The following is a 26,878-nucleotide window of genomic DNA, read 5'->3' on the forward strand; positions in this document are numbered from 1 at the left end:
AGCTTAATTTATTCGAACAGGACCACATCTTCGAGATCACTTTCGTGATCGTCGGCTTCGCCCTCGTCGCCACGGCCAACATCGCCTTGAACCACATAGCCCTGGACAATGCCTGAAGAGACAAATAAAGAATGGTTAGAATGAAGCAAATGAAGTCATGCAGGTTACAGCAACACGGAGGCTGCAAAGCTTGTTCATGTTTACGGCACTTAAGTGACCAAAGCTATGATCCACCAGCCGCAAGAAAAAAAACTGGAATTCATAAGATGTGGCGTTTTGTGTACCAAAACAAGATGCAATTTTCAGACATGCTGTAATTTGGAGACTTTGGATTAATTGCAACCATCTGGGGTTGTTTTAATGAGCGCATAAATCTAAAACACGAATATGGCGCCTGCTTCGAGTGTTGAGGAGCTGGCAAACGCCACCACAACTCAGAGGATCAATGTCAACGAGTTGAGAATTTTTCTTCCTGCTACAATGTTCCCATGCGGCATTATTAATTATAATGAATCTGGCCTCTGGGTATCTGTGTGGCAAGAAAAACAAAGACATGAAATGCCGAAAAAACAAAACAAAAGGACAATGCAAGCAACCACAGTGACACGAGTGCTGCGGTGAGGTGCGTTCACGGAATAGGGCCAGTTTCCAGCCTTCCCCCACACCTGTAACCTAACACAGCTGCGTCCTGTCTCCATTCCACTCTTTCAAACACAATGGACTGTGCTGTTGATGGTATATATGTAAGACATCCTATCATGCCACACGCCTTGTAAGCTGCGGATGCGATAGAAAATGTAGCTTAACAAAATTCATTGCTGGGATAGTTGGTTCATAGTCTTAAGGGGGGACGTGGCTTTGGAAAACCGACTTTCTTATAACTTAACAGATGTTGATGAAAATTGGTACAAATATTCAGCATGTCTCCCTGCTGCTTCTAAAAAGTTTCAGAGTGATATCTTCAGAACTTTTTATTCAATTAAATTTTTACTTCTTGCATTTTCTTGCACTTTGCGCAATGCCTGGAGAGTTTAAAAAAGGACTAGAAGGCTAGGTGAAATATTTGTTGCATAGCTAAATGCACGCTGAGTGTCATGACATTCTTGCTTTATTTTTTTTGCAACACAATATTCTTGCATTGCGATTCTTTTTGACACCTTCAAATCGGGCACACTCTTGGGATGAACGAGTAGTCACTTCGTAAAATTACAAAGCGTCAAGTGAGAAAGAAAGAATGTCACGGACATGCATTGTAGTCTAAGAACATGACAAAAGAAACGGAGTCAAAATAGGCCAAACGGTTAGGAAGAAAATGGCTGCGCAAACTTGGCAGGCAGGCACAAAGGCACTTTTGAGAAAACGGCTCTCGAAGTTTCACCTTGCGTCCAGTGATCTGGAATGCACCAGGATCATAGTTTTTGGTGTTCTTAGTGATGTGAGGTCTCTTGAGCATTTGGTGCTTGCTTTGGTGCACTTTTGATGCCTTTTTTTCCCGTGTGGCATCCTTCTCTGCAGCTCATTGAATGGAGTGCTTCCAGGTTCGGCCAAGTGATGCACAAACTCTCTTAAGCATGGAGAGTGCCAGTATTATACTTGCAGACTGCCTCATTGACAGCTGTTTCGGCGGCAATCAGTGAAGCGTTTATGCTCTTTGGTAGAATTGACCAAACTACCGAATGAAGACTCTCGGCCGCATTTTGACTTTTTTTTTTTTTTTTGGCAACAGCCGAGCAACTGAGGGTGGTCAGGTTTTAGTAGACTGGCAGCAGTGCAGTGCTGCCAATTTATACGTGTGCGGTGGTGGAGCCTTGCCTTCAGCTTCTGCAGCACGGTACTTGCACCAAGCTCAGGGACCCAAGTGGGCAGAATTCTGGCGTGGCTCCTCATCTCTCGAGATACAGGATGGAACGTTGCCATTATGGGCCTTTTGCATGTCATCAATGTCAACGTTGTCACGGATAGCCATACCATAACCAGTCAGTCTTTTAATTAATCAGGTCTTGAGTCAGGCCGGCCCATCCTCCAAGTGGTTGATCTTTTTCTGCTTCTTGATTACAGGTGTTGGCAGAGCTGTACCCATCCTCTTTTGACATGCATTTATACCGTTTCTTAACCCAATGGAATAAATCCGTATGTCTTTCTTCAGAAAGGAGTCAGGGAAGTATCACTGTCTCCATCAAACATTGGATGTGTGTCGGAGAACATTCTTTCCAGTTGAGCTTCTGAATAAAAATTAAGGTGGGGGTTGTGCATTCAGTAACAACTTTCTTATTTCTCCGTAGGTTTTCATGAAAACCTTGGCCCACTTATTGCAAACCTTTCTGGGATGAATATATGAGCAGTTTATTTCGTAACGCGAGGTTGGTCAGATATAAATTTCAACTCCCTGCTTTCACACACGCCACGCTTCATTTGCCAAACCTCGCCTGTGCTGCGTTTCGTCATCCACTCGGTCGCGGAAACGGTAATTTGCGAGGCTTTCGTTATTTAGAAGATTCACCAGAGCTAGTGGCGATACCAAGCACGAATCCAAGCGTGCCTAAATTGCATCACCAGCGCTTTCTTTCATGCCGATGTACTCGGCCGCGGGGTCCGGGAAGTCGCGCACTATATATGCCGGCTGGCGGCATTCGGCGACAATACGCAGTGCTCAGCCGCGGCGACGAAAAATCGGCGCGCGTAACGTACTTGGTCTCTCATTTTGCGGCGCCGACGCGCGAAATTGCTAGCCGCTGCTCGGAGCGGTCAATGCGCGACGAGCTTGACCGGGAATCCGCTGCCGATGCGTAAAGTGCCCATCCGCACTTTCGAGTAGCCAGCGGACGATGCGATTTGTTGCTTGCGACGAAGCACAGTGCGGCTTGTCCGCTAGCGCGATGTCCGTGCCCGCAAAGTTCGGATTCGTCTCGTAAACCAGCGCCGTAAGCGGAGTTAGGCCTAGCCACGACTCCGAGCAGCAAGCTCGGTCGCGGTGTGCGTGGCCGCGGTGCCCGATGTTTCAAAGCACGTCATGTTCGATCGCGAGTACAAAGAGTAGTCCCGCGAAGTTCTTCGTCACGGAGGACGAAGTGCTGACAAGCTGAACTACCCGAGACGCGCATCTGCGATGTTCGCGACGAGCGCGGCACGCTACCGTCTATTGTACACTGATGACGGCGCTTCCGCTTGCAGCTGTCAAACTACAGGGTAATCATATTCTAAATATCGTCGACCCGTGTACACAGAACGAGAGCGGACGCGTCACTAAGTAGCGTGATTTTCGACAGTCGTAACAGGTAACATCGCGACGCGTAAGCAGCAGACGACTGTCCTCTCGAAGCGAGCATCGGACCAATGGCGAGGCGTTCTGGAGCAACATGGCGGACGCGGCCAATCGGAGGCCTCGAAACGACCTTCAGAGATTTGCTTTTTGTGCGCTTGTTTTTAAAGGGAGGCGCCAGCTGAGGTGGGGAATTTGAAAAGGAAGGAATGCCCTTTACGGCGAGCTCAAAATGGCGGCGCCCGGTTGTACCGTTGCGGAGCAAGAAATTTTTGAAAAGCACTGTTTTTTTGCGATCTCCACAATAATTTTCGACACCTCAGCCCGCGCAACTAATTTTTTAAAGCACTTCTAGGTGGTTTTCAGTGAAGATATTTTGGAATCAGATAGAAAAAGGGCTACAGAAACCGAAAATGTGATTTTCAAAAAATCGATTTTTTTGCGATTTGCGCGATACGAAAGCCGCGTCCCCCCTTAAATACTGTCCTGTGCATCAGTGTTCTTTCTTTCTTGGTCCTGTGTCGAATCTGTGCCGTCCAGCATATAAGGCAAGAAGAACGCGTGAGCGAACCGGAAAGCACGATGGCGGTGTATGCCGACCACATGTGAAAAGACAGTGGGGCAGAGAGATGAAAGTGCATCGGCAAGCTTGCAGTAGATGGGGCTTGGGGCGTGCATGCGCCTGGCTAATGAAGCTGTGGCCTTTCTTGCAGGTAATCTGTGCCGGGTGCACAGGCTGGGCTGTGCACCTGTACACTCAAACCTCGATATAACACGGATATAACGATTATTGGTTATAACAAAGTAAACGAAGAATAGTCTTGTCATAGATACAGTGTTACAATAAACGTTTATAACGAATTATCGGATATAACAAACTTATTTTCGTGCCAGATGCGACTTTGTTATAAAGAGTTTTTAGTGTATTTGAGAAGGCGGCCAGTGCCTGCAGAATGTGATAGAAGCACCCGAACTGGCCATGCCACCACTGTCAACGAAGTATGGCAGGCAAATCTGTATGTCCGGTACTGCGTATGAAGCGAGGGCCATTTGAGAGTTCAAACAAGGGCACACAATCTGTAGTGGGAAAGTGTGGAAGGTTGCCAGCCATACTGCCATAACAGTAACAGCAGCAGCCCTTCGCCTACCCCGCCTTTTTTCATCAAGTGATAAATAAAAGGCTTGGGTGAGTGATCACTCAAGCCTACTGCCTTCTCAGATGATAAGCGAGCTCATTTCCAAAGTGTGATTCCTTGATTAAAGGCACTGTCTCTTTCTCCGCTCATCTCGAGTTACACTCGCGGTTTCGTCTGGTGACAACTTTTGCATAAGAGGTCGAATTTCAACACACTGAAATTGAGGTAGTCGAATCTTGATAAACTAAAATCACTTAAATGCTATTGCTGCTTATTAAATAGAACTGCTCCTAACTTACTATTTATTGCGTTTGGGTGTTGCACCCCTATACATCTTTATCAAGAAACAAAACTACTGATACGTAAAATATAACTTCCCTGTTTAATAAGATTCTACTGTAACCAAGTAAAATGGCGATTTCACCAACTCTGTTATACTGAGATTGAACTGCATAATGAAAGTTATATTTTTAGTGTCGCTTTACTATTCCTATGCAACAAGCAAATTATAAGAGTGTTGTGGGAAGGTTCTGGTTTAGTTTGGCCACCTGGGGTTTTTCGAGCCATGCTTAACTTAACTAAACGAGTGTTCTTGTATTCTGCTTCAGTTGGGATGTAGCCACTGTAGCTCAGAACCAAACACGCGACATGGTGCTCTGGAGCAGAACACGACAACCATAGAGCCAACTTGGCTGGTCTACGTCGATTGATCAATCAATCAATAAATCAGTCAATAACAATGTGTCACAGCTTCTCCAGTTTTGCGTTTCACGCCCAGCCACGCCACCACACGAAAGACCTGTTTGCTATACACCTTTCACACATGTTAAGTATAGCAGGACTGTTCACAAACCTTGTGGCTATACGTTGCCCTTGATGGTCCGCGTGGCCATCTCAAGGGCGCCTTCCTTCGTCTTGTTGCCACCTATGAAGCCACTGGAGTGGACGAAGACGCAGCCGTCGATTCCGCTCACCCGCGAGAGCTCCTCGTCCCGCAGACCTCGCCACTTCTCGGGAAGGTGCACCCTGCAATGGTGTAACCGCCAAAGGGTTACCCGACAAGGCCTCGAATTCACAGCTTTCAAGTGATGTCACGGACGCAGGTTCTTAGCGTAATGGTACTCCAACATGGCGGCTTCGATTACGTCATAATCATGGGGCAGCTAACCTGATTAGATGTGATAGTTATTGATGCCGCTGGAACATTTAATGCCTATGTGCACACACAATGAAATAACCTGCATTGCGACGTGCTGATAACATTAACGTGACATGACGAACTTCGTGTACCATTATGCTGGGGCTCCCAATATGGCTGTTTCAGTGACATCAGTGCAAGCCATCTATACTTGCTGTACAATGAAAACACGTCCAATGACCTAGTCACTGGACAATGCTCTCAGTAAAGGGGCACTAACACGTCTCAGAGGTGGTGTGCCTGAACCACGGAGTAAGATCAGACAGGAGCGCCGACTCCGCCTTTCTGGAAGGTACACATTCTGCAACGCCGGATCTTGCTTTCCAGCATGTTTCGCCAGATGGCGCTACGAATGAACGAAAGCTGTGGAGGAGAGATGCCGGTCCCGAACAGAGCCGCAGGCGAGGGTTCTCTCTGTCACTGCTATAGCAATGGGGGCACGGTCGCGCTTTGCCGCGTTCCCATGTCTGCCTGCCTACCTGTTTTGTCGTCTGCTCCGCACACACTGCTCCCCGCCACCGTCAGCCTGCACCAGTCAGCAGATGTGCTCCTGAGAGCAGGTTGAATGATTTTTATGTGCCTCAACAGATGGTGCTACACATTGCGAGTAGTCAGCTGAGAGCACAAGGAAAGGAGAAAATGTGCGAAAACGTGGAGAGGAGCGGAGGGAGAGAGCAAAGGAATGAGCCAGACACCCATGTTTGCGTTGCACAGTTCATCCAAGGTGAATGCATTGCACGGCGGCGGAGTCGGCACTCCTGCCTTATCCTACTCCGTGGCCTGTTTACAACGTAGCGATGACCACTACATTACAGTAGACTCTCAGTAAACGGAAATCTGTTAACGGAACTGCTTAAACGGAACAACTGCATCTAATATAATTGGTTTCATACTTGGATTCTGCTCTCCTGTTCATCTCTCAGTAAACGGAACTCCTGTTAAATGGAACACATTTTCCTGGTCCCTTCAGGTTCCGTTTAACGAGAGTCTACTGTATTTGCTTTGGTGCAGTTTGAAGGCTGCTAACAAGAAAACGAACAATTGCCAGCCCCGTGGCATTGCCAAGATCACTCACAAGGTGGTAGACACTACTCGTTTGTCATAAATTTAGCTAAAACGAAGTGTTGCAGTTCGCTTTTAGGCCTATCATTCGTTTCCCCCACGTCCTCGTGAACCTCGATGGGCTCTCACCGGCACTCGAAGGAGCCCAGCGCCACCGGCACGCCCTGCACCCGCCAGCTGCTGCCGTCTTGGTCCTGGTACAGGACCATCTTGACCTCGCCCGGGATGGACAGCTCCTCCTCGAGGGTCAGCAGGTGGTCCTTCCAAGGGCAGCCGCCACGCTCCATTATCATGATGGAGCCCGCATCGCCAACCTATTTTTTTTTAATTGCCAGAAGTGCGCATCATTACGATTGCCACAACAGCAAGCGAGAACATGTCAGAGTTACTACACACATATTATGCAATTTGTAATCCCGTTGTCACAATTAGCGTACTTTCAAGCATATACAGTTGAGCCGATGTGCACCAGGGAGCAGTTCTTGTCCCTTATATGAGGGGGTCTCTTATAAGCAGGGTACCATGATAAACCCCTATTTCGGTGCAGGCACACTGGTGTCTCTTATACACATTTGTCTCTGACAGCGGTGCCTCTTATAAGGTGTCCAATGTACTTCATAATCATGATCATGCCTACGCCCCCTGCAGTGGGCTTAGGCATGATATTTCGCCAATCAACCCGGTCCTGTGCTTCCTGTGGCGTCATACCTGCAATCTCATCTGCCCACTTAATTTTTTTCATCCTCCTCGCACGCTTGCCTTCTCTTGGAATCAAGTCCGCTGCTCTTAATGACCAGAGGTTATCTTGCATTCGCGCTACACTCAACCTTGAGATAACGAACATGGACATAATGAATTATCGGTTTAACGAAGTAAATTAATAATAGCCTTCGTAATAGATAGAGTGGTTCAAATATACGCTTATAACAAATTTTCGGTATAGCGAAGTTATTTTCGTGTCAAATGCGACTTTGTTATAATGAGGTTTCAGCGTACATTCCCTGAAAAATGAGACTGAAGTAACTAGGAGCCTATAGTTATCACCAGCCTAATATGTGTTTGCTGCATGAAAAAGGGTTCTCCCATTGAACTCAAACTAAGCTGCTCAGTAGAAGCCTGCAAGTTAAAGAAAGGTTAAAGAATTACAGTAGACTCCTGTTAAACGAAAGCTGAAGGGACCAGGAAAATATGTTTCATTTAACAAGAGTTTCGTTTACGGAGAGATGAAAAGGGGTGCAGAATTCAAGCACAAAACCAATCTGTTAGAGGCAGTTGTTCCATTTAAGCAGCAATTTCATTTAAGAGATTTTCGTTTATTGAGAGTCTACTGTAGAGAAACTTGGGTGCATAGGTGGCTGGCATCCATGCACCTAGCATAAGAAAAAAAATCATGAGCCTGTATATCATATCGAGGCTTGATTGCGTAGAAGTAAAAGATATTGTTTTAATTTTTTTGCAAATACCTTTTGTCGCTGCTGCAGAGCATTTAGGACAAGCTCCCGGGCAGGCAACCATGCTGTAGCATAAAAGCGCACGCGTTCTAGGAACTCTTCGCCTGTCAGCTTCATGGCCTTCAGGAACTGCTCCTGCAACACCCAAAAAGACAAAATAACGTCAGTTTTAGAATAACATTTGTCACTTAACATACATTAAACGTAAACACCTTTGCGGGATGTTACAGTACATGTTCATTCAAAGATTTCAGCTTCACACATCACAACACAACGTAAAGGCGACATTAAAAAACAGTGCGCCACCTAGTGCCTTATGCCAGACATATCCAAGCCAAGCCAATCTCTTAGCAACCACAGTGCCATTTCTGTGCAGGTGCATCTCATTATGCCTATGGCCACTGGAATGAAACGATTTTCAGAAAATGGACGTGCCATCTACCCATTACCAACATTAGAAGCAAGTTTTGACAAAGCAAAAGTTCATTTCAACAATTAGTGGTGATCAACGACAGCGAGACGGTACCAGTGGTGTAGACATGCTCCAGAGCTAGCTGTGGGTGGTACCACGTTAGCACTGTTCTTAGCATATGTAAAGATCACACATGTTAAGCTTGCACAGAATGTACGTTAACATAGCACATGTAAAACCGCAGGAACAATGTCCCAACAGTGATGACAGCAAGACGCATGCCACAGTCATGTCATTGCTATTTGCACACGTAATGTGGTTACGTTTGGTTGCAAACACTAATCTGAAACTGCTTTATTGCCCACTGATGCAAACTCTTCATCAGGCATTCCTCACATTTCTATTTCTGATTATCATCTGCTGAACCAAGTAACCAGTACAACTAGTAACTGCCACACTCAAGCCAGTTCTTGAAGGTACAAAGCATGAAGGCATACCCTCTCCCAAGCTTTTGTGCCTTCTATGAATACGTCGCAGTTCTTTCAAGAAAAAAAAAATTTAGAGATATGTACTTCTTTCTTAATATCCTACTTTAGGAAGCACATTTACAGTCTTCACCAAAATTTTTGCAGGTTACACAGGCAAAGCACAGTCTTAGGAGAGCATGGACTTGGCTCGGCGGTGCGCGCTCTTGAGCATCAAATGGTCAGAAAAGCTGAACATACACAGGTGACCGGCGTTGAACATTTGTGCAACATCAAGGTGTCGGAAAAAACGCTGAAATCAAAGGTAACGGATGCATAATTTCTTGAAATCTTTTTGTTCATAATAACGTCCGTTATTCGGATTAACTCCTTGAGGCGTTTCATACATTTGTGTGCACAACTTGTTAGTGCTAGTTGTGTTGACTAGTGGCTCAGAAATAGCAATGTACGTAAGGTTTGGATGAATTCAAGCACCTACGTAATAAATGTGTCCTCATTTTACTTTTAGCCTGCAGTGCATTGTAGCATATGATTACTTTGCTGAAAGCACTATCATGTTCGACAAGTCGTTTGCAGTGCCGCTCTCTGCAAGCCATGTCCAAAGAATATTTTTTTGCTCAAAACGAATATAAATGAAAATGAAGTTGCACCATATTTCTAGACTGAGATGCGATTCCATTTATGCTAAAATATAACACGATTGACTTCAGGATAAATATAGTCAATTAAAATTTCATTAAGATTACTTACCACAAAACACACAAATCAATATATTATGACACTATTTTTGTTGCAACAGAATATAGAATACGGAGTGCCTTGAAATATAGTTTTGTAAATTTGACTCATTTGCTGGAAGTTCTTCATAGGTCACGCCTGAAAGGGTTAAGAGATCTTGAAATGACAAGGTTTCTGTTGTACAGTCTTAGGTCCAACCACTGAGCAAGAGAAGACTCACATAGAGATCGGGGTTCGGTTCGTTCCAAGCCGGGTTCAGGTGGCCCACTCGGGAACTCAGGTTCGTGTTTATTCGGTAACTGCAAAGGGCGGCCAACAAAAGACAGGAGGTGTCACACAATGCGCGCTACAGTCGAACTCCGCTACAACGAACTCTGCTTCACGAAATTTCCGGTACAAAACGAAAAATTCTTGGTTCCCCGTCAACAGTCATAGGAGTCAATGCATACATATATGCTCGCCACAATGACACAATTTTCTGCTGACGTTCTGCTTCAACGAAATTTGACGATGCCATTCCAAGCTCAAAACTTTAATTTACTGCGCAATAAACACAATCTAGGACATTTTGATGCATTTCAGAACAAAAGATACGAATTCAAAGTCTAAATCGCGGTACGCACCACCAGAAACCACCGCTGTTGACTGAGTATGGGGGCCGCCATTGCTGATAGCGACGGCGATCAGACTGCCCTGCTTTCGCAACTGGCTTGAGTTGCTTAGTCGCAGACAATCCGAAGCCAAAGCTCAGTTGTCCACACGGGGTGCATTCACGGAACGATTCCTTTTCCCATGCTTTTCGTGCTTTTCACCACTTCCCTAGTGTCAGAGCGACGAAACATACGCGTTATCAACGTGAGCAGGCCTGTGGTGCAATCGTGGAACGTATGCCTTTTCCAATGCCAATGCTTTTCGTGTTTTTCACGCTTGGCCAGGGCGACCAGTGGTTGGAGCAACAATTCGTCCGCGTTATCAACGGGATCAGCCAGCGTGAGTGGTGGATAAGAATAGCATAGAATAAGGCGCAAGTCATCGCTCCGCGATAGCACACCTGCATCTCGCCGTTGTCGGCGGATAGCTAGTGTTAGCGTATTAGTGCAACTGGTGCAGTTCGTGATGCGCGACCGTGCCTCTGTGGTCGTTCACGGAAGCCGTTGCTTCTGCGTGCTTTTCAACGTGGCCTCGCTATGCCAAATGAGAATCGGGTCGTGACGCTGCTGGGGACGCAAACAGGAAGCAGCAGACACTTTGAATTTTGGAAATAAAAGTTCTCTGTTCTACTAGCTCAGGTCAGCCATATTTTTTTTCATTTCACTACAACGAAATGTTTGCTTCAACGAACATTTTTCCGAGCACCGTCAATTTCGTTGTAGCGGGGTTTGACTGTATACTGTTTCAGCCATAACCAGACCACAGGAAGCCAACAGAAGGAAAAAAAAAGAAGCATGGGAGGATTGCAAAAGCAAGAACTTCTGCCAACTGCTACTCCCGTGGTGGACGAATGACCCAATTGGTAGGACCAGAATTTTGCTCCAGTAATGCTGTTGCGACAGCCATTATAGAAACTCTATGGGGAAGACTCCTCAAGATGTCAAGATTATGGGCTCCCATCGCCCCCAGTGGCAAGTTGACTCATTTTTAGTTCACTTCAATTTCCCTTTATCCTATAATAACTAAACTTTAATTAAAAGCTACCTCTGCCATTTGAACGATCCTCCTTCTTTTGTAAAGTCAAGTGTGGTGACGTCCTATCACGTCTCACGCGTGGTATGTCGGGTGCTTGAAGGAAAGTTAGGGAGGGTGAGCAGTGAAGAATGGTGACTTGGTGCCACCAGAAGCACCAGAGCAGAGGGTGCGTGTTCGTGCATGCGTGAAGCGGGCTTGAAATGGGAACATGTAATACACAAGTTAGACAGCCATGTGCTTAGTCTAAGCACATGTGTCTCCGCATACTGGGATGTTTACACAATGTCTTCTATGAGCCTAATGTTGGAGGCTTCGTTATCTGAAAGTTTCAGAGTCACATAGAAGGAAGAGGCAATGTGCCGTCTCTTCTGCTCATGTGTCTATGCTCTCATTACCCCGGCAGAGTGATAGTGAGTCTTGTATGAGTGACCGTTGCTGGCGACACGTCTGTGAGAGTGGACTGACAATGCGTTCCCACAGGACTCTGGATACGTTGACCTTCCCAGAAACAGGCTCTCCGCGACAGGAAGTCTCCACAAAGGAAAAGAATCGGCAAGCTCCGATGGACAGCGGAGCGATATCAAAGCTGGCATCGCCTTCACAATGGGCCGCTCTGGCTTGTTTGGGATGCTACGGTGCCGACCGGACTCGTGTTTGACCAGAGCAATTACAGGTCGCCGTAAACCCTTTCCTGCCCTTCTGGGGAGAGGCGGAGCAACTCACCCAACATCCTGTTCTCTCAGCTGACCCCACGTGAGTGTCATTGACCGTAGGAACTTTCATGCATCAACGAGTGCAATGACCCGTCTGCGACGGTGTAATTGGCGGGTTCTTGGTGGGGAGTGTCGTGTGTGTGACTGGCTGCCATCAAGGAGAAGCTGCTTGAAGTGTACAACAACGGTGCTGAGTGAGACAAGGCTCCGAGCCGTGGGGTTAAGGCTCATCCAGTTCGCTCATCACTGAACTCTTACCTTTTCACTATGTAAATACAGTGGAACTTCGATATACGACTTTCAGGGGACCGCGCAAAATCGTCGTATAATCCGGGCGTCGTATAATCGAAAAAACCGAGAATATAGGCAGTGACGGTCATTTTTGCCCCACAACAGCGGGCACATATGCCTAAGAAAGTCCGCGGCACAACGTACGCTGCTCCGAGGAACGTAGATAAAATTAATTGAAAAAAATGACAACCACGCATTTTATCGGAGGTGTGACGAACCTTATTTCTCACCTTTTAAAAAAATCTGTGATTTTCTTTCTGAGTTTGCCCAGCCACGACGCATCAGCTTTCTTTTCGATAGCTGCAACATCTGGCAGCAAGTCGCCGATCTCATCGCGTGCGCAAGCAAACCGCCGAATGTGGTCGACGTAGCACAACACGTCGCGTAAAGTCGGAACGGGACACGCTAGCCTCTGCAGCGTCGTCCATGCCCTTCCTCGTCGGAAGTTCCCGCAGTTGTCGGACGCACAGTTTTCGATAATGTCATCCAGCGACACTTCACTGCACACTGCAACGTCGTCGTCGGCACCAACATAGTCCGCGAAAGATCCAGGCAGCTCCAGGCTGCCGAACTCTGGTTCACTCGTCACAGGCAGTGCCAGCTTCACTGGTAGAACAAGCACCACTTCTATTAAAGCCGCAGTTGCCTGAGGACTTGGCGATAGTTTCTGGCGTGACTGCGTCCCATGGCACTAGCATGTAGTGGCATTGCGTCAAGCACAGAAGCTTCTTATCCAACTGCTTGCGTTCCATGCCCGCCAGCCGACGCTGCACCAGAAACTTCCGATATTTCTGTTTCATGCACTTGATGACGCCAGCGTCAAGTGGCTGCAGCTGGCTAGTGCAATTGGGGGGCAGAAATACAACTTTCACATTTCTCAATGCGACATATCTATGGATGGCATGGCGCATTTGTCCAAGGCAGAAGAAGAATCTTTTCTGTTCTTAGCCCCCATTTTGGAGTCCAGCTGCCTGCAGAGATGTAGAAAACATAGCAAGCCGTCATCCAGGCTTTCCGGTTGAACGTGTACTGGCACGGCAGCCTTTTCAAATTTCTTGACGCATCGCGGCTTCTCAAACTTGCCGATCACGAGGGCAGGAAGCTTTTCAGAGCCGTCTTCATTAGCGCAAAAGCAATAACGGTAAGACGCTCTTTGCTTCGCTTACCCCCGGACAGCTCTCTCCTTTGAATGCCAATGTCTGTTCTGGCTGCATATTATAAAATAGTCCAGTTTCGCTGCGTTGAACACGTCGGACGGTTTGTATTCCCGTATCAATTCCGGCAGGCAATGCAGTCCACGGTTCTATCAGGTCGGAGCTGACTGACGCGCTCTCTCCCACCAGCAGCGGCTGTACACAAACTCCACTGGCGTTTTTTAAGCGAGTCCAACCAGCCATTGGAGGCTTTAAAGTCGTCAATGCCGCAGCGCAATGCAACTGTCTCAGCCCTTCTCACTTCAAAATTGCGCACATCCACGGCGATTCCTGAACTGCGGGCCTGACGCAACCACTCAACGAGGGCCTTCTCCATGGCAGCATATTTGCCATCTTTCGCGGCCTTCCTGTTCAGGCCGAACTTTGCAGCATTTAGTAGGATGCTGTCCTTCTTCGCGAGGATCGTTTTCAGCGACGACTCGGGAATGTTCAGGTCGCGGGCAATGCTGGCCTTTGTTGCTCCGTTCCGCTTCTCTGCCTCCTCGATTATGCGAAGCTTTTCTCCGAGCGTCAGCGGTTTTCGGTTCCGCGACATTGCGAGACGCAGCACTCGCAACCAAAAGTTCGAAAGCTTCCTCGCACACCAATGACCGAACACAGAAAATTTTGCACGTGGACACAGCAGCTGCGGCGCAGCACAACCAACCGATGAGGCAAACACGTGAAGGAATGGCTGAATGGCAGCACGGCAGTAGGCCTATTCGATTTGCAAGCTTCGACCAATCGCGAGCGGCTAAAACGCCCCAGCCCTCTGGTAGCTAGACAGCGGCGAGTTCCGGTTCCCGCGGCTGTCGCAAACATTGGCTCAACAATCGCCGTTCAACACGTCCGGTATAACGACACGAAATGTAGTGAAAGTTATCGTATACTAGAAAGCGAGCTCGAGATTATCTGCCATGTTATCTGCTCACAACGGTCACTGCGGTCACAACGGTCACGGTCACTACAAAACCACCCAAAAGAAGAGAGAGAGAGAGAAAAAAAAAAGGCGACAAAGGAAGTGCGCAGTGCAATGCGACAAAACGAATGCGCTCCGGCTGGCTCCGGCCAACGTTGCCTCTGGCTAGCTATGGCCGACGCGTGTCGAAAAATTGAAGAGGCCCTGTGGTGGCAGCGCGGATACGAACTCGGTTCCTCGGTTTCCGACTTTTTTCGCCGGCCACAGTGTGTTTGCGTGCCAGCCCGCGTCATCGTAGGTCTTTTTTTTCTCGGACAGTCCAGCAAAGCGTCGTACGAGGCGGGGCGGCGTAAAATTGCGTCGTACAATTGAGGTTTTTAATACATTATTTCTATGGGGGTTTTGCCGGGACCAAGCCAATTCGTCGTAAAAGCGGGTCGTCGCAGGACGGGGGACGTATAATCGAAGTTCCATGTAAGCGTTGCATACGCGAGAGTGGCAAAAGAATGTGTAGGAAGCAGGGGGACGAGAATAAAATGCTCAAAAATCCCGTGCCAAATGGTCTTGGCCATAACTGTTTGTTATTTGGAACGAAGGTATCGGCTATCATGGTGTGAGCCCTTTTCTGTCACAACAAACCTCATCTTTATAAAATTATAAATGATTATTTGTAATCACTAAGCAAGACTTAATTTTGCTAATGACAGCATAAATACAAGAAATAGTGTGTTATTTCAGTATATGGCAGATTGCAATATCTTCTTTTCTGTCATGTCTATCACACCACTCCTTCATACAGAGACTTGGTTTGAAATCCATACCAGGTTTTTTGAGATCAAAAAAAGAAGAAGGTTATGAAAAAAGAACAAAGGCACACTGGGGAAAGGCCACATGTCCAAGAATTAAAACATCATAAAAAAAACCAAAGATCACAATCCTTAGGTGTTTTAGAGAAGGCCAAACCTTAAACGCAGTTTTCTCAATACTGTTTTTTTTGCATGTTGCTCAGCTCATGGAGCAGATATCTTGGCAACTACTACACAGATTTTGATTCCGTCTTTTTTTTAATCCTTGAAGCCTTGTTGACAGGATGACATCATTCTTTACCTTGCTTAGGGCCTAGTTTTTTTTTTGTATGTGATAATCAGTGCATGAGAAGTTCTGATGCAATACATGAAGCTGATGTGGATGTTATTTGTAAAAAAACTAAAAGCAAGAGACCATTTTTAATAATGTCATCCTTTGTAGTGTTCTTTTGAGTAAAGATCAAGACCACTTTGAGCTTCCTGGCATGTTTTGTTACAATGCTAGGCTTTTCACCAGCAGACTATGTCATCAGATTATGTAACAGAGTGTAATTTGAAAACTACTCGAGATATCGCAATGAAACTTCATATATAGCTATTCGAGACATTCTTCAGTATGCCTGCCAAATTTCATTACTCTAGGTCAACAAACAAAAAAAGTTTTTTTCAATCGCCACCTCCCCCCTTAAACATTCCAAAGAACTAAAATACGCTTCGTGTGTTCTGATGTTTTCAAGTTCAGGTATCATATCATTTTGGAGTACAGTCAATCTCATTAGAGCGAACCTCAGGTTAACAATTTTTTCAGATTAACAACTATTTCGAAAATACCCCTCCAAATTCCGATTAGTTTAATGTAAAAATATTTCACTACTATGAATTTCAGAATACCGAATGTTTCAGAATAACGTATCAAATTTTATCGCCCTTGTATCTACCCAACACTTCAAAATAACGAATAGCGAATTTAAAAAGTTACTCGCAAGCAGCAGAAACAATGCCCAGCTCCGTACGTGCAACTATCATCATCACCAGAACGACCGCATTTCTCTACGCGCCTGCCTTACTCAAATGTGTGGCAGCCCTATCGCCATCACCATTGCCTGTACTGACTTGTTTTCTACGTCAGGCTTTGCCTCGTTGCGTCATTGCCTTTGCTTCTGTTGTTTCGTCGGGCAGCTCCACCTTCATGCTTGTTACACGGCTGTTTTCCTCGCCTTTAGCTTAGTGGTTGTACATTCACGATGAGCTCCGGAGGCAGCACTGAAGGAATGTGGCGACAGTGAAAAATGAGACGCGAGTGACCAGTGGGATGAAGTCGCCGAAGATTACCCATGCATGCTTCACTAACGTTTGAACACTAGGCACAGTGCAACGGCGAAGTATGCACGTCGGCTGCACTTATGACCGATAAGATCCATACCATTTGTCGCGACAAGGAAACAGCGACGTGGACAATGAGAGCAAAGACGACGTTGAAACAGCGTGCATGAACCAACACGAAGAATCTGTATCCAACGCTGATGCTTCGAAGTGCATAAGAAGGATGCGCACTCTGAAGAGTTCGTCTTGCAGCAGTTGAGCTGCACCAATCAAGCAAAGATCACGCTCTTCCTCAAATAAACGTGCACTCATTCCCTAATATATTGTGTTCGTTTTTTTTGGCGCTTATTAGAGAATAACGTGAGCGCAGATATACACCCAGTACAGGTAGCCGACTGATTTGGTTGCATTTACGATTTTCGCACCAATTTTTTATTTTTTCACTACAATGACTTTTCAAAATCATGAATGATTTTTAGCAGTTCCTCGAGATTCGTTGTATCGAGATTTGACTGTATAGGGGAGACCCGCTCAAGTTTGCCCGCCGACGCCAGCGCTTGCCATACCCCTGCCGGAAAAAGCGTACACTAGTAGCGTGTTACGACCCTTTCGCTCCCTTTGGCTCCCACGCATTTGCGAAGCGCGCGCTGCACATGAAACACCCCTCGTTCCGCGTGTTACCCCGACAGAAAAGGGGTAACTATTGCTGCGTCGTCAACTGTCACAATGGCCATGCAAACACGAAGGGGGTCGGCTCCACCAGTGAAATTCTACCGATTCCCAAACAGATGGCACAAAAAAAGCAGACGACAGGCATGGATTCGAAGCTCACGCTTGAGTGGTCACGACCACGACAACTACGAAAAAAAAAAGCATAAGCCGTTGTTGCACGTCCATTGGTTTTTCTGGCACATACAGTGAACTAGTTGTTACTGTGTGTGCCGGTACAGCCTGTACAACACGGTGCACTTTCGATAGTGACCAAGATAAAATGCCTTGACAGCAGTTGGCTCTTCCCCCGCAGATTGCACACAAAAAAAGTTTTTCTGAAAGCTGGGCGCTCGTCATTTCCCTATTAATAATGCTATGCCACATTGATAGTACACACGCTGTTCGTAAACTTGGAGTACCGGCTATAAGAACAGCAAAAATGCAAGGAAGGACACGCGAGATAGATGTCAATTTTTGTTGTGGAAAGAAAGAAGCCCAAAATAGACTATTTGTTTTTGGAGTGTTGCGTACTGCACGATAACTCGAATGGTTGCTAGTAAATTAAGGTATCCCAACTAATAGCAGTCACAGTGTGAGTGTCGCTTAACCTAAAACACAAGAAGCGGCCTTACCCATGCATCCAGTAACAAACATAGAGTGTGCGAAGTACACACAGCAAACCAAATAAAAACAGGTGTATAATTACTCCACGTCGTAAACAGCGTCGTCCTTCACTTGGGAAATGCACTTCGCTCTGACGAGGACGGCGTCGTCTGTTATCACTTGCTCCGCATCTGCTACATGGCTGAGCAGACGCTGACCTTTCACCAAATTGCTGCCATGCGGACAGAAGCGTGTACATCCTAACCGCGCGCGACGCGAAATTCTCAGTAACACGTGCAGAACGCGTGCAGCGTGCGAGCAAAGCAACGCGTTTTCAAGGCAGCTTAAAGGGGACAGCGGAGGAGTCAACACTCGAGTAACGAGCTTTCTCCCCACATTGACTGACAGCGGCCGGCAACGCAGCGCCTCCCACGGCGTCGGTCTCCCCTATTGAGAATAATGCAGAACTAAAATCCGCATTTCTGAGAACTGCGGATTTACGAGAAATAAACTGCGATAAACGTCGAGTTTCCGCCGAAAAACACCCTCCAAATTTCAATAAAAATGAACTCAGAAAACACGGAGCCCTACTTATAACATAATTCACCGGAGTCGTGAATATCCACACCATAAGCAGTACTGTGCTATAGCCAAACAACATTTTTTCAAAGGCTGCATGTGTGCAAAACCGAACAGGGCACCACACGATACCAGCAATCAAGACATGTGACTCGGGTGTAAATTGCAGGCGCTTGAATTTGCAAATGTTGAGAGGTTACATCTGTGGACCTGCAGTGCTGACATAACGAACACACAAAAAAGAGAAAAAACTAGAAAAAAAGCGCCATAGTGGAGAGTCACCGACTAACTGATTGAACCTCTTCATTTATACCTTAGACTTCACATTAGACTACATTAGACTTCGCCGCGGTACCACATTTCGCAGACACGATACATCATGGAAATCATGGGGGCAACGCGGGAGCCATGTTGAGCGACCTTTAGCTACCGTATTTACTCGATTCTACCGTGCCCTCGATTGTAACACACACCCGTTTTCCGCGAACAAAAAAAAATGTAATACATCGATTGTAACGCACACCCATCCTTCGTGAGAGAAAAGAACAAAAAAAGTCCGTAGGAGTCAAACTTCGCACATTCAAAAGAACAAGTACTTGGGTTTTAAGAAGTAAAGTTTCAAAGAAGTAAAACACAAAGTCAAAAAGCGGGCCTTGCTGCTAAAACTGTCACCACTACGGCGGCGATACGAGTCGCATAATGGATCAGTCCTCGTCGCTGTCGGACAACTCCTTGTCGCTGTCAACGCTCTTCGATTTCGGGAAACCGGCCCTACTTTGGTCCAATGAAACCTTTTCGTGAAGCTTTGCTGTAAAAAATCTTCTGCTTCTGAGTGGAGAGTGAGTGAGTGAGCGAGTGAGTGAGTGAGTGAGTGAGCGAGTGAGTGAGTGAGTGAGTGAGTGAGTGAGTGAGTGAGTGAGTGAGTGAGTGAGTGAGTGAGTGAGTGATAACTTTCTTGTGGTCCAACAGTGGCAGAAGCTGAACGCGACTGGAGGTCCCGCTAGCTCAGCCAGGTGGCTCCACCCAGGAAGGTGCCGGAAGCTGGAGCCTCTCGGCGATGTCTCGGGCCCTCTGGACTGCCAGGAGTTGGTTGTTGAGTTCCATGCTGCGCATGGCAGCCTCCCAGGAGGGTTTGTCTGATAATCTTGTAACCCGAATTAAAGGGGCACAGCCAGAGCATGTGTTCGAAATTGCAGTGCTCGTGATTACAGTGCTGACAGTAAGGTGAAAAGTCTGGATCGATTCTGTTTAGCATGGCTGGAGTGATGTACGTTTTTGTCTGTAGTTGGCGTAGTGTGACCGCTTGCGCTTTATTCAATTTATGGTGTGGAGGGGGGAAGAGCCTGCGCCTGTTTGCGCCAGTCTCGCACGCACGTTTCGGGAACTCCGAACGACCGCGATGCGGCCCGATTTCCATCCGTCTCTGCACATGTAATAACTATTCTTTTAAATGCAGCATCGTGGTGCACTCGTCGAGTACTTGGAGTCTGCACTTCCATGCTGTCGATGCGAACGCAGAACGGGATGACAATCTCCTCAGCACACAAGAAATGGCCAAGGCGCGTAGGAGGCGGTCATTTTGAAGTGCCGATGGCAATATGATAACAGAGTTTCTATTTTTTTTTTTTTCGGTACTCGATTCTAACGCGGATACGATTTTTGGACTCGTTTTACCGGAAAAAAGGTGCACGTTAGATTCGAGTAAATACGGTAAGCAATGGTGACGGTGCTGTTGAAGAAAGCATGTGAAATTTAGCAATACAAGTTGTCCGTTATGTCGATGATTACTTAATCATACCGAATGGCATCCATCCGGATTCAATTGCTGGTGAGACTTCGTCTATTCTTGAAAAGGATGGGCTCAGCTTGAAGTTCAAGTTTGAGCGAAGGATGCATCCAGTTTCTCGACCTGTGTCTGACGTTCTCTCCCACACGTGTTGGAAATATGCACAGAGATCTGTAAAACCACCGTTAAGTTATACCTCGGTCCGCAATAATAATATTATCTGGAGTTTAACGTCCGAAAACCACGATATGATTTTGAGAGGCGCCGTAGTGGAGGGCTCCGGAAATTTTGACCACTTGGGGTTCTTTAACGTGCACCTAAATCTAAGTACACGGGCCTCAAACATTTTCGCCTCCATCGAAAATGCAGCTGCCGTGGCCGGGATTCGATCCCGCGACCTTCGGGTCAGCAGTCGAGCGCCATAACCACTAGACCACCGTGGCGGGGCACCTCGGTCCACACTAGGCTGATAAAAAAATGCTATAGGGACGTCATGTTTTCGCCCAGTGCTCACTAATGGCTCATTCACACTGGGGAATCCGCCGGCCACAGCGACCGGAATTCGCGCGCCGCCGAAATTCCACATTGTTCACACCGCTTCGCAACAGCACCGCCGAAACTAGGGCGCCTAGTTGTCATCGTCCCTTCGCGCGAAGGAACGCTGGCATCGACACGCTCTGCGTTGTGTACGCATTTCGTTATGGCGGAGCGCATAAACAGGAGCAGGGTCGTGGAACTGCTGGGCCTGCTGGAAAGGAACTTTCTGGCGATGTCTGACGAGGAGAAACATGCGTTCGCCGAACAAGAAACGACGCAAGCAGTCGTGGTTGGTTCGCCCTGATTTGCAAGACACGAGAAGCTTGGCCGAGCCGAGATAATGCTACCCGTTTTGCGAGATCGCGATGATGTATTGCAAAGATACTAATCGCGACAACACTTGGCAGTTGTCGAGAGCTACAGGATGATTACGAAAGACTTCGCTGTTGCTGCGGGCTTCGACGACTGCGATATCACAAGCGCGCCGCCATTTTTCGAATGTTCGACTCGTGTTTCAATTGGTTCGCGGTGAGGCAATCCGGCGGCAGCTGCCGCAAAAATCGGTCCAGGACGGATCGGCACGAAATGGGCTTTTCCGGCGGATCTCGCTGCCGCCGAAGCGGATTCCGCGCGCTCTCGCCGCCAAATGTCTCAGTGTGAACGCACCATAAATCCTGTCCTCATACGATGTACGAAAGCCTCAACTCGCAGGCTTCGAAACTGAGGATGACTGGCTTTCCAGAGGAAAGGCTTTCTCTGGTTGCAGAAAAGCTGGCACGGCACATCAACACAAGGGTGTGAACAAGAGCAGCATAGGAATATGGCTGTCCTACCCTATGTGCATGGCTTGATCCTTTGTACAAAAAAGGCCACTTCCCGCTATAGCGTTAAGTTTTAATTTCTGTTAAAGCCGAACGTTGAATCACGAGCAAGTCACAGGCACAGAAATGTGCCAGTCAAATCAGACACGTCCATAAATACATCCCATGCTGTATTTCTGTGTTGTACTTGATCCTACTTTCTAGTGATCGTGTGTACGTTGGCAGGCGGGCCACTGCACTAATGTGCGCCTGTGTGAGCACAATTCGCTGAAAGGCCAAGCCAGCTCGCACTTGTCGCTCCACTGTCATGATTGCGGATGTGCTCCTTCGTTTGGAAGCACCACCATTTTGTACCATCGCAGGGGGCAGACGCAGCGGGAACCTGTGGAAGCTGCCCACATCAGCGCTCTGTTCGATACATGCATCGCTCAGGCCTCGATTACCTTGCTTGACAAAGAGCTCAATTATCCAAGCTTGCAAATAGTTATCGCTTTGTTGATTCAATTCTTTTAAAAAAATGACAGCTAAGCGTTCAATGGGCGGAGGGGTGAGCAAATCTTTATTCTCAACTTAAAAAAAATTGAATCAACACGCACCTTCTTTCCGATTAATCCATTGAGGGTTGTCACCGTATATGTACAACATGCCTGTATGTTTAAAACACACGCCTTTTTCAATCATTTCTCTTGCTTGGCAGCATGTGCTGCCACACTTCAGAAGTACGTGGAATTTTTTTCATGCACTGATGTCTCTTCGTTGTTTTTTTTCTCACTGCGATGGTCGTGCAAGCATGCTGCGTGTGTTCAGTTCTTGCACGCCTCCGCCTGTTGGCGCCAACACAATTGCATAAAACGATTATGTTTCTGTTGATGACTGTGTAGTCGCCTCCACAGTTCTGTGTGTAAACAAGATTGTAGCTGAGTGTGTTGATGTTTAACAAAGTTCAGGAGGAAGGGTCGCATTCTTGGACGACTGCTTTCAGCTATACTTTCAGTTTTGCAAGGCCATCCACAAACCATGCCGATTTGGCAGTGTGCCAACCGTGCTAAGACAGCAAACCGAGAAGATTCTCGCTTGCGGACACTAGCACATTCAGCGATAATCTCAAGAAAGCAAACGTGTTGATGTGCGTGTTCACTTGAGAGAAAACCGCCCCATGTGCCAGAGGCGACATTCTCATTGGCCATAAAGGCACCAGGTTTCCTTAGGAGAAATTCATGCTCAAGTGATCATAGTGAGAGTTCACACAGCACTGCGGGTGTATAATCAGCACCACGCTTCTTGACTGAGAGCATAACAGCCGCACTTCCAGTAATTCCTGGCCTGACAGAACCACACAAGCAGTTGCACTTGTACCCTTGGAAAGGTTATGCTCTCTACAGTGCATCCCCATGGCAGGGACTTGGGTTTTTTAGTAAACAGCAAGCACACATGACCTTCATTTTTCTTTGTTTCACAACGTATTTAGCTGCAGTTAGCAGCAGCCAATGGTTGTGCAGTTAAGGTTGAAATGTGTGTGGCAAGTGAGATTATAGATCCCAATTGATATGTCCTACATCCAGCGCGTGTGTTGCAAAGAGATACAATTAATGGTAGGGTCAACCGCGTAGGTGAATGGTGTCTGTTGCACCTCATAAGCAGCCTCACCTGCCGGATGATGGGGTCGTCAGTGGTGGTGACCTTGTGGAAGATGCGGTTGATGCGCTGCAGGGGTCGCTCGTTCTTGCACGTGACCAGGTTGTAGGCCTTGTCGTAGAACTCGACTGCTCCGCACCGGTATACGTCGTGGCCCTCCCCGACGGCCGGCAGAGAGAGCTTGAAGAGGCGTGGGAAGTCCATCTCCTCCAGCACCTTCCAGCTGGGGCGCACGGCCACAGATGCCTCACGATGTTTGACTGGCACCTGGCCACCCTTGTTATCAAACTTCTGCCGCATCTGCTTCTGCCACTTGCGCACCTGCTGCATGCGCTCCCTGAACACAATTTATGAACACGTCAATCAGAATCTCCTTCCGTGTAGCAACTGCTGTAGTCCTAAATCCTGTGCTAAATGCAGCGCCACTACTGTGAAATCTGAGGAAGTGCGTAGCTGGGCACCCAGTGATCGTGGAGTTCCCACTATTCCATTTACCAAACCGTCGTTGAAGTCAATGTTTGAGGTAAGCACGTAGGGTTTCCCCAGCATGAGTAGACTCTTGTCAGGGAGATTTGCAAACTTAGTGTCCGACATGCGCGCTACTTTTGTTGAGATTTATCGACTTCCTGCTTGTTACAGCAGTTGAGATATGTGTCATCTGCAGCGAGATCTGTCAGGTTGTCTCCCCTTTCAGATGTAGTGCTGGAGATGCGCCAGTGGGAGCAGCAGTGGCTGTTGACTCTCGCGCAGCACGAGAGTCAGCCGCATGTTTCTGAAGCGCTTTTAAGTTAATTATTGTGATTACTGCGTACCATTTATAATGTAAACGCTTACAGTGCAGGACCGGCTTTAATGCGGTTTCTTCTGACTCCCGTTTACCCTCCCATAGAACTCCATGTATACGGATACCTCTTACTGTGCAGTCCATACAAGATGAAAGACCGGTTATAATGTGACTCAGAAGGGTAGATGGGCAAGTTGGTAATTCATTCTGGAAACAAACAGCGCGAAAAAACGTGGGACTAGTCCTGTTACTTTCTTCCACTAGTCCCACATTTTTTTCGTACTATTTGTTTCCAGTAAGAGCTAAAATGTGGTTGCCAGAAAATCCTCAGAGAAGCAAGGGAGCGCTTCTCTGTGGAAATGCGCCGGGCGGGCAGAGAGCAACGTCGGCGTTAAGGGGTGACGTGGCAACGAAAACTATCTTGGTTATTTATGAAGATAAAGTGATGAAATTTGGCATGCAGATGTGATATGTTGTGCTGACATCACAACTGAAATCGGTTTTGAGCTATCTGTTGTAGTTTATGAGTTACAACACTTGATAGACTCTCATTGTCATCTCAAAATTAATTAATGAATTAGACATAAGTTCATCAAGATTTTTGCATAAGTATATTCAGAAGGGCCCATTCTGTGCCATAAGGCTATTGGTTTATCTTTTAATTAGAGCTGTGCGAATAGCAAAATTTTGGGTGCAAAGCAAATTCGAATAATAAAGATTGAGTGTGAATTGAATCGAATAATTTCAGAATAATTTTAGAATATTTCTGAAATATGTTTCGAATACTTGAAGCGAAAATTACAGAAAAAGGTTGCAGAGAATCCCTAACTATGTTCTTACGAGACAGGAACAGTAACAAGTCACAAACATGGTCAAAGAACAGATTTGTTCTTAAGGGAGGATGCGGCTTTCGTGTCGCAAAAATAACAAAAAAATCGATTTTCAAAATCGCATTTTCAGTTTCTGTAGCCCTTTTTCTGATTCCAAAATATCGTCACTGAAAACTATGAAGAAGTGCGGTAAAAAATTTGTTGTGCTTGTCGAGGTAGTGAAAATTATTGCGGAAATCGCAAAAAAAAATTGCGTTAAAAAAATTATAGCACCGCAATGGCGCAACCGGGCACCGCCATCTTGGGCTCGTCGGAAAGAGCATTTCTCAGTCTTCAAATTTTCCGCTTCAGCTAGGTCCATTAAGGAAAACGCATATGAAAAAGAAATGTTTGAAGTTCGTTCCGAGGCTTTCGATTGGCTGGGTCCGCCATGTTGCTCCAGCACGCCTCGCCATTGGTCCGATCCTCGCTACGGGAGAACGTCATCTGCTGCTTGCACGTCGCGAGGTCACGGCTGTCTAAAATCGTGCTACTTAGTGATGCGTTCGCACTGGTTCTGTGTTCACAGGTCGACAATCGTTTAGAATATAATTACGGTTTAGTCTGGCAGCTGCAAGCAGAAGCTCAAGCATCAGATTACGATAGTGCGCCGCGCTCATCGCGAACATCGAAGACGTGCGTCTCGGACAGACTGTTCTGCTTGTAACGAAGACCATCGCGGGACGACTCTTCGTACTCGCGATCGAGCATGACGTATTTTGAAGCATCGGGCACCGTGGCCACGCACATCGCGACCGAGCTTACTGCTCAGAGACGTGGCTAGGCCTAACTCCACTCACGGCACCGATGTACAAGTCAAGTCAAGTCAAGTCAAGTGCTTTTATTTTCATTTTTTCTTACATTCATGCTTATACAGATATCTGGACCGATAGCCAGGAAAGGCTAGTATCCGGTCCAGTGTTAATAATAAAACATTCAGGTCAGTGCAGTATTTACAGTTAGGTATACAATTACATATTAACAGACAAACAAACGAACAATGGTTTTCACAAGTGCACCCGAATAGTTATTGCAGATATGTTAAAGGTCCTGGTTCGCAAGAAAAAAGAATTTACTACACTGCTTAAAATTACGTGCGGTTTTAACCTCCAAAGGTAGGACATTCCAGATTTTTGTTCCACTAAATTCGATCACTCTTTCACCGTATACATTATAACATTTTGGTAAATTCAGATTGCCTTTTAGAGCATGTCTCGTACTGCGCGTCGGAAAACAGAACACATTACGAGGAATAGGAAAGTTAGTGCTCATAATGCTATTAGCTGAAATTGAATCTTATAATTACACAGAGCCTTAAGCGATAACACTTGCTGTGTCTGGAAAATGTCGTGAATTATATCATTGTTACTGTTAGGATTAATTATTTTCAATGCCCTTTTCTGTAATTTTTGTAAAGATTGTAGGTATGTTTTGTAAGTTACGCCCCATGATTCTATACAATAACTGATATGGCTATGACAAAACGCATAGTATAGAGATTTGAGTATTTCACGGGGGAAATATTGTCTTGCTTTAATGAGGTGGTAACATCCGCACGCGACTCTCCTGCACACATTCTGAATATGCGCTTTCCAATGTATATGTTGGATCAAAAATGACGCCCAGATATTTAAATGTGTCAACTTCTTGTATAGGGCTATTGTTTAAGCTAATACTTATGCTACTGGTGTCAACGAGATGAATCTGAACTTTGCAGGCAAGAACGTGGCGCTAGCAGACAAGCGAAAGCGAAGAAGCCACCATGTGTTTCATCACAAGCAACGAATCGCATTGCCCGCTGGCTCCTCGGAACCGTGGATGGGCATTTTACTCATCGGCATCAGCAAGCCAGTTGCGCATCGATCGCTCGGTGGAAGCGGC

General features: G+C 46.6%; 1 protein-coding gene across 1 annotated transcript; it reads right to left on the bottom strand.

The window, feature by feature from the left end:
• Nucleotides 1–25,747, bottom strand: LOC119399267 (uncharacterized). The gene is made up of 7 exons (XM_049417596.1): nt 25,599–25,747; nt 23,357–23,681; nt 9,962–10,087; nt 8,119–8,241; nt 6,785–6,969; nt 5,249–5,421; nt 1–112 (listed from the first exon to the last, which is right to left on the bottom strand). The coding sequence occupies exons 1-6, from the start codon at nt 25,745–25,747 to the stop codon at nt 5,256–5,258; spliced, it is 1,074 nt and encodes a 357-aa protein (XP_049273553.1). The 3' UTR covers nt 1–112; nt 5,249–5,255.
• Nucleotides 25,748–26,878: the final 1,131 nt, after the last annotated feature.

This window comes from Rhipicephalus sanguineus, chromosome 7, assembly GCF_013339695.2.
Source record: "Rhipicephalus sanguineus isolate Rsan-2018 chromosome 7, BIME_Rsan_1.4, whole genome shotgun sequence".
In the NCBI taxonomy this organism is placed as follows: Eukaryota; Metazoa; Arthropoda; class Arachnida; order Ixodida; family Ixodidae; genus Rhipicephalus; species Rhipicephalus sanguineus.